This window comes from Neofelis nebulosa, chromosome 2, assembly GCF_028018385.1.
Source record: "Neofelis nebulosa isolate mNeoNeb1 chromosome 2, mNeoNeb1.pri, whole genome shotgun sequence".
NCBI lineage: Eukaryota > Metazoa > Chordata > Mammalia > Carnivora > Felidae > Neofelis > Neofelis nebulosa.
The window spans coordinates 116,453,618-116,467,530 of NC_080783.1; the positions used below are offsets into that span (position 1 = coordinate 116,453,618).

General features: G+C 39.1%; 1 protein-coding gene across 4 annotated transcripts in view; it reads left to right on the forward strand.

Annotated features, from left to right (window-relative positions):
• The first annotated feature begins 151 nt into the window (after nt 1-151).
• Nucleotides 152-13,913, forward strand: part of ARNT (aryl hydrocarbon receptor nuclear translocator) — an 80,390-nt gene continuing 66,628 nt past the window's right edge. For 3 of the 4 annotated variants that reach the window (XM_058715862.1, XM_058715864.1, XM_058715863.1), the window contains exon 1: nt 153-332. In XM_058715862.1, the coding sequence (XP_058571845.1) occupies nt 308-332 (25 nt within the window). In that variant the 5' untranslated portion in view covers nt 153-307. Of the gene's footprint in view, nt 333-13,913 lie in introns of all 4 variants that reach the window. The other variant, XM_058715865.1, reaches the window with a different exon arrangement.

Sequence of the window (13,913 nt, forward strand, 5' to 3'; positions counted from 1 at the left end):
GCCGGCCCTACCTCTTGGCGTTTCTATTGGTCAGTTTCCCCGAGCAGGCGGGTCTCGGCGAATGACTCCACCCACCCTGTGGGCGGGGTGTGTGCTCCGCAGGGGCTGGGGCTGGGGCTGGGGCTGGGGCCGGGGTGGGGGGGGGGGGGAGGTTGCCGCAGCCGCCATCTTAGATTCCGCGGTAGCGGTGGTGGCTGTAGGGTACCGCGTTTGGGGAGTGGCTCTCCCCTCCCCCTTCCCCCAGTTCGGTGGCGGCGGCTCCTCCCACTGGGAGGGGGGTGGTGCGACGGCAGTGGCATCTGCGGCCATGGCGGCGACTGCTGCTAACCCCGGTGAGTAGCAGGGCTGGGGCGCCTCCAAAGGAAGAGGGGCTGAAGAGTTTGGCAGCTGAGGAGACCCTGGGCTGAGGGGCCGTAGTTGGGGCTGAGGGAGCTAGGACACGCGGGGACAGCGAGGGGGTTGTGGGGGAGGGGAGGAACGGGGGGAGGGGCCGACCTAGGGAACTGGGGAGACCCGGGGTGGAGGGAGGGAGCGTGCGGGTGGGAGTTGCGTGGGGCGAGTGCTGCTGGAGCGGCTCCCCGCGCTGGGCTTGGCCTGCCTCCCCTCTGCTAGCTGCGTGCTGGTGTGCGATGTGGTCGTCTTTCAACTCTGCCCGCGGAACGGCTTGATGCAGAATGACTGTGGGCAGAATGGCTCGTTTTACCTTAAAAGTAATTCGGGTTTAGAAACACTGGACCGCCTTGCTGTTTAGCTGAAGTGTTAAACTTCCAAACGTTTAAACGTTTACATTTAAAATAAAAAATCTTTGGGTACTCTGTTTCTCTAGGCTGTACACCCCCCCCCCCCCCCCCCCGAAACTGGCATTCACGTATTTAGTGCCTCTAGTATCTTTAGCTGCTGAGGACTGAAGTTTGAGTAATGGTTGTTCAGGGCAGATCTTGCCCTACAGCAAGAACCCCAGGTTTAAATCTTGTTTGGTGTAGACCGAGGCAGTCCCCATTCTTTAAGAAAAGTTCAGTTCCTTGTCATTTTTCAGTGAACATCTCTTCTAAAGGGGGAGCTTGAACATTAACAACAACAAAAAAAATCTAGCCAATCATGTCTAAGTGATGGAGTGGGGTGTAGTGCAGATGAGGTCTCTAAATTCCTAGTCCTCTTTCCACTATATTACAGTTATTTATCCCTGGGAAGTATTTCATTTTAGGGATCCTAGTTTACCTTGCAGACTTTGGCGATTCTCTTCAAAATAAAATCCTTAAAAAAAAATCCTTAAAAAAGAAGCCAGAAGTTGGGGGTGAATTGCTTGAAAATACAGCAGGGGAAGGGATTCACTGGTGTTCCCACCTTGAAACTGAAATTGGATTTTTTCCATGTCTGTGAACTGCAGTATTATTTTGTGGTACTCAGGTTTTGCTATAAAAGTTGTCACTATTAAATTTATTACCTTTACTACCATGTTTTTGGGAACAGAGCTATTTAAAGAAGCTAATTTGTCACATGTCAATATCATATAATCTTTTAAAAAATTTAGAGGAAAAGTAGATAAAATTAATGGCTAAAGTTCTATTGTGGGAAGTTCTGAATGATGGAATAAAATTGGAAAGATGTTATTATTACGGCCACCTGACCTTATAGAAGAATAATAACCTATGTGTTAAAACTAGGGAGTAAATAAACATGATTTTAAACTGATAACACATTGCAAAATAGTTACATAACCCTAGTCAAGTTGCAAAGCATTTCTCTTATTAAGAGGTGGCCTTGGTAAACAAGTTTAGTGCATATGTCAGAAGCTTTTTTCCAGCAGTGTGGGTGGGGCTGCTTTATTTTGTTTTTTTAAACAACAGTGACCAGAATGACAGTCTTTTGACCACATTTCATTAGCTGATCGATATCAGCTTAAATCTGAAGCAGAAAATAGTATTTATTTGTGCAGAATCCTTGCTGATGAAACATTTTAGTTTTGTTTAATATCCTTTGACTGTTTCTGTATTTTGTAGATTTCCTTTTTGATGTTGAAACATTCTCACATCTCTTCCAAGTTATTGATACATTCCACACCTGATAATTAAATTAGAAAATGTATTTTCTTCCTTCCTTTCTTCTTTTGCCCCTTTATTTCAAAAGGAAGCGGTCATAGATGCATTGTGGACTTTTATAGCCTGCTGTGTTTTGGGATATGTGGACTGAGTGGAGGGACAAGGGTGGAAATGTACTGTGCTCAGTGAAAAGAAAGTAAATGGTTTTCAGGTCGGAATTTTTTATTGCATGGTCAAATCTTTCCTCAGAGCCATTTTAGGGACTAGAGACATTATACCTATTTCTTTGATTTTTTTTGTTTTATCTTTCTGCTTTTTGTTAAGATTCCCTCCAATTCTTGTTAATTCCATCTTCACATATGTCTGCAAAAGGTGTTTGTGATCATTATTTAACTTTTCTAAGGTTCATTTAAGTTCATCTGCAGCATTAATAATGCGTGAAGATCGTGTCAATTGTACGTAGAGTATGATTTAGGGACTGTTGGTGGCCATTCCGTATCTTGCAGGGAACCTGGTTCCTTTGCATTTTCACTATGTCTTAACATGGTGCTGGATCACAAGTAGAGTAAAATGTGGTTTATACTCTACTCTCTTACGAGTTATGTTAAAGTAATAGGTCTAATGCGATAATGCCTTTTTCTTTGCATGAATTGATAATTCCCCATATTCTGTTATTGTTCACTAATTCTACTTACCATTGGCAAGTAGAAGTGGGTGGGTAGGTAGTTAATGAAGGTAGCCTGGCTGTTTTTTGTCTGTGGAACACTAACAATATTGAGGAACACTTTTTATTTTATTTTATTTATTTATTTTTTCAATATATGAAATTTATTGTCAAACTGGTTTCCATACAACACCCAGTGCTCATCCCAAAAGGTGCCCTCCTCAATACCCATCACCCACCCTCCCCTCCCTCCCACCCCCCATCAACCCTCAGTTTGTTCTCAGTTTTTAAGAGTCTCTTATGCTTTGGCTCTCTCCCACTCTAACCTCTTTTTTTTTTTCCTTCCCCTCCCCCATGGGTTTCTGTTAAGTTTCTCAGGATCCACATAAGAGTGAAACCATATGGTATCTGTCTTTCTCTGTATGGCTTATTTCACTTAGCATCACACTCTCCAGTTCCATCCACGTTGCTACAAAGGGCCATATTTCATTCTTTCTCATTGCCATGTAGTACTCCATTGTGTATATAAACCACAATTTCTTTATCCATTCATCAGTTGATGGACATTTAGGCTCTTTCCATAATTTGGCTATTGTTGAGAGTGCTGCTATAAACATTGGGGTACAAGTGCCTGAGGAACACTTTGTAAATTGCATGCATGATTCGTAATGCATTGGCTAAGGTGCTGGTTGGGGAAAGAGCAGGTATTTGACTTCTAATTCAGTATTCATACCAGAGATGTGAATGAAAGTGTAGGAGTGTAGGTATTTCTTCCCTTGATTCTGGTATTCTCGTTAGTGGACACCTCCTCTTGTGCTATTAGGTACCACTTATTGTGGATGGAGAATGTAGCGGAAGGTAAAGGAAGGAACACTCTTTGGGTTTGTGAGGCTGACATTTAGGAAGAATTTTTCTTTTCAACTATTTAAATTATAGTTTTGAAAACATTAATTAACAAAATTCTCACCCATTACTTTTACTTTTTTCAGATATGGGAAAAAAGGAATTTATGTGGTATAAAGTCAAGGTGTCAAGATACTTTATTGCAAAAACTTTTTGAAAAGTATATTATTTTCTTTTTTACAAAAGTGTTATTTATTCTTTTTTTTTTTTTACCACTTATTTATTTTTAAATTTACATCCAAATTAGCATATAGTACAACAATTTCAGGAGTAGATTCCTTAGTACCCCTTACCCATTTAGCCCATCTCCCCTCCCACACCCCCTCCAGTAATCCTCAGTTTGTTCTCCATATTTATGAGTCTCTTCTGTTTTGTCCCCCTCCCTGTTTTTATATTATTTTTGTTTCCCTTCCCTTATGTTCATCTGTTTTGTCTCTTAAAGTCCTGATATGAGTGAAGTCATATGAAATTTGTCTTTCTCTGACTAATTTCACTTAGCATAATACCCTCTAGTTCCATTCACGTAGTTGCAGATGGCAAGATTTCATTCTTTTTGGTTGCTGAGTAATACTCCAGTGTGTGTGTGTGTATATGTATATATATACATATATACATATACACACACACATATATACACACACACACACACACACACATATATATATATATATATATATATATATATACACATACATACATACACACCACATCTTCTTTATCCATTCATCCATCAATGGACATTTGGGCTCTTTCCATACTGTGGCTATTGTTGATAGTGCTGCTATGAACATGGGGGGTGCGTGTGTCCCTTAGAAACTGCACACCTATATCCCTTGGATAAATACCGAATAGTGCAATTGCTGGGTCATAGGGTAGTTCTATTTTTAGTTTTTTGAGAAACCTCTATACTGTTTTCCAGAGTGGCTGCACCAGCTTGCATTCCCATGAAAAGTATATTAAATATAATTTACTAATTCAGCATTTGAAATACAATTAACATTTTTTAAAAAGAACCTTCATCCGCATATTAGATCTGTGCAGATCTATGATTTAGATTTGTGGCATCAACTGGAATCTTCTGTTTTCTTAGAAATTAAGAAGTAGATACCACTGCATTATTGGAACTCTAGTGTTGTTTATGGATGTTTTATGAAAAGTTTTTTGTGGTTCTCTGCTGTTGATGACTTTCTTAAGGCAATAACAGTAGGGATTTTCATAGCGCCAAGTGGTGATCTTCAGAAACTAAATTGTAATAGTCAAGGAAACAGACCCTTTTTTCCCCTTGATTTTACTCAGGTCATGACATATTGTGGGTATTTCATTCCAAAACTGGTAAAATTTGAATCCTTGATAGTGGAACCTGTTTTCAGAGCCATCCTTTTTTTTTTTCCTTCAAGGTGTTCACTCACAGTATTTATTTTAAAGGTTAATTCCTTAGTGGTACAATCCTATGTAGGGGTGCAAGGGTAACATTTCTGTCTATGGTGGTATAGCAGATTTCATTTAGATGGAACAGAAAAAGAATACATTTTTTTAAAAAACTTCTGTTTTTTTTTTTTTTTAAGTTTTGAGAGAGAGAGAGAGAGAGAGAGAAAGCATGTATGTGTGTGCAAACGCACATGTGGGAGGGGTGGGAGGGGGTGGTGTAGAGAGAATCCCAAGCAGGCTCTGAGCTGTCAGCACACAGCCCAACAGGTGCCTCCATTCCATGAACCAAACTGTGAGATCATGACCTGAGCTGAAATCAAGAATTGGATGCTCAACCACTGAGCCACCCAGGCGCCCCAGTAAAAAAATACATTTAAGACCTTTCTGAAATCCAAGGCTTGAGCTCGCTGGATTGTATCTGGTGGGTCCATCATGCACACCCAGTGATAGGCCTTGCTTGTAGAGCCATCTATTTTTAGGAATGATTAAACATTTGTTAAGTTCCTACTATAGGCCAGGTTGCACTTTTTGTTTTGTTGGCTATTCTGTATGTTAGAAATGTCTCTCACTTTCCAAATTAATTCTCTAAATTTACATCTCTTCATTCTTTCTTTCTTTCTTTCTTTCTTTCTTTCTTTCTTTCTTTCTTTCTTTCTTTCTTTTTTTTTATAATCTCTACACCCATTGTGGGGCTCAAACTGACAACCCTGAGATCAACAGTTGTATGTTCTGGCGACTGAGCCATCCAGGTGCCCCTCTTCATCGTTTCTTCATTTTGCATTTTCCCCTCTATATTTTCACTGTAGTTGAATGGACAAAGTTTATGACTTTTACAATTAATTAGAATTTAAGTTCCATGAGAACAGGATGTTTACCTTCCTTTTTCACCACACTCTCCACTGCTCCCAGTGGTGCCTAGGACGTTCAGTGAGTATTGGTTGAATAAATGAATGTTGGGGTTCATATCTTTATGCACTGTTAACATGAAAATATCTCTGAAAGGGTAGTACTAATAAAGTCATTAACATCATGAATTAATTTATAATAGCATTTATTAATATATGCCAGTTATTCTAAATGTATTATTTCATTTAGTCTTCATATATATGTATGTATTATTTAATTTTTGCAACAGTCTTATGAGGTATGTATTATTGTTTTACAAATGAGGAAACTAAGGCACAGAGTGAATAAGTAGTTTGTCTGAAGTCTCATAACTAGTAGGGGGTAGAGACAATTTGATTGTTGGCAATTCGTCTACATTGTCAACATTAAAAAAAAAATATTTTTTTAACGTTTATTCATTTTTGAGAGACAGAGAGACACAGAATCCGAAGCAGGCTCCAAGCTCTAAGCTGTCAGCACAGAGCCCGATGAGGGGCTGGAACTTGTGAACTGCAAGATTGTGACTTGAGCCGAAGTCGGAGGCTTAACTGACTGAGCCACCTAGGCACCGCTATATTAAAGATTCTTAAAAAAAAATTCTCAAAAATTTTTATTCCTGTTCTCTCACATAAACTTCTTTTCTATATTTTCATCTGTTTAAGAGCTATCTCTATTTGAATAATATTTAATACGCTATTTATGTATATACTCACAAGCATTTCCTTCAAATGTGTTGCCCTTCCTGACTTTTCGGTATCTTTCACGACTGTTGCAGTTTTTCCAGTTCCCCAGGCTAAGCAACTAGAGGTGTTTTAGGTGCTTTCATGTATTTATCTGGTTGGTTATCACGTCATCTTTTTTTTCTCCTCCATAAAACATACGTATATTTAAACATATGAAATGTTTTAATCATGTAAATATATTTAAAATATTTATTTAGGGGTACCTGGGTGGCTCAGTTGGTTAAGCGTTAGACTCTTGATTTTGGCTCACGTCATGATCTCACGGTTTGTGAGTTTGAGCCCACATCAGGCTCTGTGCTGACAGTGCAGAGCCTGCTTGGGATTCTCTCTCTCCCCCTCTCTCTGCCCCTCCCCTGCTCACGCTCTCTCTCAAAATAAATAATAAAATAAATAAACATTAAAAAAATGAAATAAAATTGGGGCACCTGGGTGGCTCAGTCGGTTAAGCATCTGACTTCAGGTCAGGTTGTGACCTTGCGGTTCATGAGTTCGAGTCCTGTGTTGGGCTCTGTGCTGACAGCTGGGAGCTTGGAGCCTGCTTTGGATTCTGTGTGGGTGTCTCTCTCTCTCTGTCTCTCTGCCCCTCGCCAACTTGTGCTCTGTCTCTCCCTGTTTCTCAAAAATGAAGAAATATTAAAATTTAAAAAAATGAATTAAAATACATATATTTAAACATTTAAATGTATGTTATTTTAATCAAAATTATCCATGCATATATTTAAAGACTTAGTTTTACGTGATTTCTTACAACAGTCCTCTACTCCCTCTGTCAGTTCCTTTTCCCCAGTAACAACCATTTTCATCTCTTTTAACCAAGCTTTGTTGTTTTTGTTTAAAAGAATGTTCCAGCAGTAGAAGACATGAGTTTCCAAATTGAAGGGGACAGACCAGTGAATGAAAACACACCCACATCAAGGCACAATATCATGAGATTTCAGCATCAGATACAAAGAGTATCCTACAAGCTACAGAGAAAAAAAAATTGGTCAGTTCAAAAGAATCTGGAATCAGATTGGTCTTGCTTCTCAGTAGTCACACCCGACAGTAGAAGACAATGAAGCAATGCCTTCAGAATTCTTAGGGGAAATAATTTCCGACGTAGAATTGCATACCTAGGCAAACTATCAGTTAGTGAAATATAAGAAAGATGTTTTCATATATCCAAGCTCTCCCTTACACTGTTTCTCAAGAGCTTAGTAGAGGATACTCTTCACCAGTAGGAGTAAACCAAGAGGAAACATGGAATACAGGGAAGAGGCAGTACAGCAAGGGAAGAGTGAAGCACCCATTTTGCATACACTGCTGTTTTCAGTATGGTACTCTTACTTCCAGCTTCGCCTGGTTTCCCCCGACTGGGGCAAATAGATCAAAATGATTTATACTCTCCAGAGAACAAATCAGTCTTTTGACAGGGTGGAATTAGGGCAGTTTCTTTCTTTTCTTTTCTTTTCTTTTTTTTTTTTTTTTAATCAAATAGTCAATAAGTTTATGAAAAGGTGTTCAACATCATTAGTTAAAGATAAACATCATTAGGGAAAGATAAACCAGGACGCCTGGGGGACTGTTGGTTAAGAGTCTGACTTCGGCTCAGGTCATGATCTCACAATTTGTGGGTTCGAGCCCTGTATCAGGTTCTCTGCTGTCAGCACACAGCCTGCTTTGGATCCTCTGTCCCACTCTGTCTCTGCCCCTTCCCTGCTCAATCTTTCTCTCTCTCTCAAAATAAATAAATAAACTTATTTTAAAAAGATGAACCATGATGAGACACATTATCAACCATCAGTGCACACCAGAATGGCTAAAATTAGAAGGACTGATGAGCAACCGGAATCCAATACACTGCTGATAGGAGTGTAAATGGGTATGGTCACTCTGGAAAATAGTTTGGAAGTATCCACTAAATGAAGCATGTGTTTGCCATATGTCCCAGAAATTTAAATTCTGTGTATACCCAACAAAAATGAATACATATTTGTGTTCCCCAAAGACATATATAAGAATGTTCACAGGGGCGCCTGGGTGGCACAGTCGGTTAAGCGTCCGACTTCAGCCAGGTCACGATCTCGCGGTCCGTGAGTTCGAGCCCCGCGTCAGGCTCTGGGCTGATGGCTCGGAGCCTGGAGCCTGTTTCCGATTCTGTGTCTCCCTCTCTCTCTGCCCCTCCCCTGTTCATGCTCTGTCTCTCTCTGTCCCAAAAATAAATAAAAAACGTTTAAAAAAAAAAAAAAAAAAAAGAATGTTCATAAAAACGTCATTCATAATAGTATGAAACCGGAAACAATCCAAAGGTCCAGTTACAATAGAATGTATAAAATAAATTATGACACAGTTGCATAGCAATATTACACAGCAATAAACTACTATTTTGCAAAATATGGATAACTCTCATAGATGCAATACTGTGTGAAAGAAGCCAGATATATTCCATATGATTCTGATGATTTGAAGATAACGATAGCAAAATTAACCCATAATAAACATAGGTCAGAAGAGTAGTTATTTTTATGATGGAGGGGGTAAGGACAGTGTACAAGAACGCTGTCTGGGGGCGCCTGGGTGGTTCAGTGGGTTAAGCATCCAACTTTGGCTCAGGTCATGATTTCGTGGTTTGTGAGTTGGAGTCCCACATCGGGCTCTGTGCTCACAGCTGAGAGCCTGGAGCCTGCTTCGGATTCTGTCTCTGTCTCTCTCTCTTTCTTACTCTCTCTCTCTCTCTCAAAAACAAATAAATAAACTTAAAAAAAAAAAAACTAAAAAAAAAAAGAAAGCTGTCTGGAGTGATGGTATTCTGTATTATCTGGGTTGTGGTCACATGGGTCTATACATATATAAAAATTAATTGAGTTGTGCAATTAATATTTTTGCACTTTGCTCTGTGTAAGCTATACCACAATTAGAAATGAAAGGAAGGGGGCACTTGGGGTGTCTTTGCTGCTCTGCTTCTATTTCCTTTAGGTGTGCTGTTAGATTTTGTATTTGGAATTTTTCTTGTTTCTTGAGATAGGCCTGGATTGCAATATATTTTCCTCTCAGGACTGCCTTTGCTGCATCCCAAAGCGTTTGGATTGTTGTATTTTCATTTTCGTTTGTTTCCATATATTGGGCAGTTTCCCTGCTAGAAGGAACAGGGTGAGGACCTGGAAATCCACCTGCTGCTTAAGCAGATGTTAAAGCAATCCTTTTTTTTTTTTTTTTTAATGTATGTTTATTTTTGAGAAAGAGAGAGAGAGAGCGCGCGCGTGAGCACAAGCAGGGAAGGGAGAAGGAGACACAGAATCCAAAGCAGGCTCTAGGCCCCGAGCTGCACAGAGCCCAACACAGGGCCCGAACCCATAAGCCGTGAGATCATGACCTGAGCTGAAGTCGGACGCTTAACTGACTGAGCCACCCAGGCACCCGGAACCAATCCTTTTTACTTTAGCTTTCATTCATACACACCTCCCACTACTATGCCTGGAGTCACCAGTTCCTGAGACTTTGGGGGATTCTAACATATATTGAGGTAGTTTCCTGCTTCTCCCTTTGTTGGGTTAGGATTCAGTTCTTTTTTCTTTTCTTTTCTTTTTTTTTTTTTTTGAAAGAGAGAGTGTGCATGTGTGAGTGTGCCAGAGGGGGAGAGAAGCAGAGAGAAGGGGGGACAGAGGATCCAAAGTGGGCTCTCTGCTGACAGCAGAGAACTGGATACGGCCATCAACCAGAGCTCAAGTTGGATGCTTAACCGAATGAGCCACCCAGGTGCCTAGGATTTAGTTCTTGTGGATCTATCAAGGCAAAGGTTCCAGTTTCCAAAAATTTGTTGCTCTTTTCTTTCTTCCATTTTTTCTATCCATGGATTTTATGTCTTGTATAAAATTGTTTTTCTTCTTTATATAAATTTTTAGTGGGAGAGAAAAAAAGTAGATGTATACACTTACCTCACTATTTTTTTTTTTTTTAATGTTTATTCATTTTTTTTTGAGAGAGATGGAGTGTGAGCCGGGGAGGGACACAGAGAGAGGGAGACACAATCTGAAGCAGGCTCCAGGCTCTGAGCTGTCAGCACAGAGCCCGACATGGGGCTCGAACTCACAAAACTGTGAGATCATGACCTAAGCCGAAGTTGGACACTTAACCTACTGAGCCACCCAGACACCCCTACCCCCTTATTTTTATTCAGAAGTTATATAGTTTAAAATTATAGAGGTTCCTTTACTTTTTCATCCTGCTGTCATACTATGTCTTTATCGCCTCATTTTGGTTAGTCTCATTCATTTCCCTGCTTCTATTACTTCAAACTTTAAATATGTCAGATTAATCTTTAATTTACATTTTATTTTTGTCACTCTCACTTAAAGATATATTTTGTCTTTGTTAAATCAAATCTAAGATTTTATCTTGTCATTCAAGGCCTTCTCACAATTAACACTTGAGATCGTTTTTGTTTTTTTTTTTCCCAAATACAGACTCTGTGCTCTGTATAGGTCTGACAGTTCTTCACAATTATTTTCATACCTCCCTTTAGGATTTGCTTATGTCCTTTGTCTATGTGGAATGCCTTTTTGCTCTCCTTTACTTTTTCTGAGGCCCACATTCACTTTACCTTTTTGAAACTGCTGGCTGGCTGCCCTGTTTCCTTTACTTTTTCCTGTTACTGAGCACCTTCTCTGTGCTACAGACTGTGCCACATCTTAATTTAAACCATCTCAGAATCATCTTTTCTTTCTCTAAATTCCTCTAACTCATGGATTCTATATAAACCTATTACTAGAAGTGAGCTTTATTTTTTTATGGGAAGATTTTGCTTTTTCTTAGGGACGTTACATGTAATCACTATTTAAATTTTATAGGATGGAATAGAAAAAGTATTAGCAATAATATAAAAATATACTCAGTCTTACTAATAACAGATAAATGAACATTAAACCAACAATGATAATCATTTTATACCTAGAAAATCAGTAAAAATTTGAAGGATTGCCAGAACCCAGGGCTGGTGGACACATGGATAATTTGATATTGTTGGTGAGGCTCTTCATTGGTGTAGCTTTCTTGGAGGGTAATGTGTAAAGTTTTAAATATGTTCCCTTACATCCAGGGAGTCATTTTCAGAAATTTGTTAGTGTAGAAATACTGTCACCACGCATAAAGATACACAGTTATATTTATTGAAACATTTATGATAGTGATAGTTTGAATGTTATAAATATATACATTTGTACTGTGAAGTACCTTATCACTATTAAAAAGAGTGTGCTACCTGTATTTATTGACATGACACACCTTCCAGTGTATTATTACATGGAAAAAACAAGATTCAGAATAAATATAATATGATCTCTCCCTGTCTTATGTAAAAATTACCCAAGCTATAATATATGATATATAGAAAAAGATTTGGAAGGTTTCAAAATATTAATACCATAGGGGGGAGGTGGGATTGGAGTACGTGTGTAGAGGATTTTACTTTTATTTTATTTAATCTTTTTTTTTTTTTTAAGTTGGCTCCATGCCCAGTGTGGGGCTTGCACTCATGACCCTGAGATCAAGAGTTGCATGCTCTAAGCCAGCCAGGTGCCCCAAGGATTTTACTTTTGATTGTTTGCTTCTGTATTGTTGAGTATTTTTAGAGACTTTCACATTTGGTTTTCTGGATATGTATAGCATTTTCTGTATATCTATAATATTGTGTGTATGTGTGTGTGTGTGTGCAGTATACATATATTTTTCTAAGTAGGCTCCACGCCCAATGTGGAGCCCAGTGTAGAGCTTGAACTCAAGACCCTGAGATCAAGACCTGAACTGAGACAAAGAGTCGGATGCTTAACTGAATGAGCCACCCAGGCACCCTATATATCCATATTTTAATATATTACTTTTGTAATGAAAAAGTTAATAATAGCAAAATCAGTTAACATTTTGGTGTTTGATATATATTTATAAAGCTACTATTTAAGTACTACTTACACTGTGTCAGGTGCTATGCTAAGTACTTTTCACTTGCAGTATCTAATATAATCTTCTCCAAAGGTAGGTATTATTATTAGTTGCATGTTACAGATAAACTCAGAAAGATTAAGTAATTTGCTTATGGTCCTACAGGTGGTAAGTGGTAACCCTAGGATTGGAATCCAGGTTTATCTAATTGTAAAGTTTGAGCTGTGTTCTCTCAGATTTTCAATGCATGCCACACACACACACACACACACACACACACACACACACATTCATTTTCTTTTTTAAAAACTTGGGATCGTGTATTTCCCAGTTATAAAAGTAATATATGCTTAATGTAAAAGACAAAATAATATGGATATACAGAAAATTAAATGTAGAAGTCTCTAAATGCCATCTCAGAGATAACCACTATTAGTTTATTGTGTAACCTTTGCTCACTTCATTCTAGCCATGATATCATCCATACTATTTCTAGAACTTAACAGGCATGTTCTCACCCTGTGTCTTTGCACTCTGTCTGGAATGCATTTTCTCCAGATACCTGCATGGTTAATTCCTTTATCTCCTTTTCTTATCTCCAATTTCCTATTACCTTTTCAATGATGTCTTTCCTCACTATCTAAAATTGCTGTCCTGGGGCGCCTGGGTGGCTCAGTCGGTTGAGCGTCTGACTTCAGCTCAGGTCAGGATCTCGCAGTCCGTGAGTTTGAGCCCCGCATCGGGCTCTGGGCTGATGGCTCAGAGCCTGGAGCCTGCTTTGGATTCTGTGTCTCCCTCTCTCTCTGCCCCTCCCCCGTTCATGCTCTGTCTCTCTCTGTCTCAAAAATAAATAAACGTTAAAAAAAAAATTAAAAAAATAAAATTGCTGTCCTCCTATTCTTCAACCTTATATACTTTTTTTTAATATATATATTTTAATGTTTATTTGTGAGACACACACACACACACACACACACACACACACACACGGAGTGTGAGCAGGGGAGGGGGAGAGAGAGAGAGACACAGAAGCTGAAGCAGGCTCCAGGCTCCCAGCTGTCAGCACAGAGCCCTATGCAGGGCTCAAACTCACGAACTGCAAGATCATGACTTCAGGTGTAGTCGGACGGGGCTCAAACTCACAAACTGCAAGATCATGACTTGAGGTGAAGTCGGATGCTTAACTGACTGAGCCACCCAGGTGTCCCGACCTTTATATACTTCTGATTTGACTTCCTATAGTTTATTTTTCTCCCTATTTATCACTGTATAACAAATTATTAGTTTGAACCATATGAAATTTGTTATTTATCTATTTTTTCCTATAAAATGTCACTT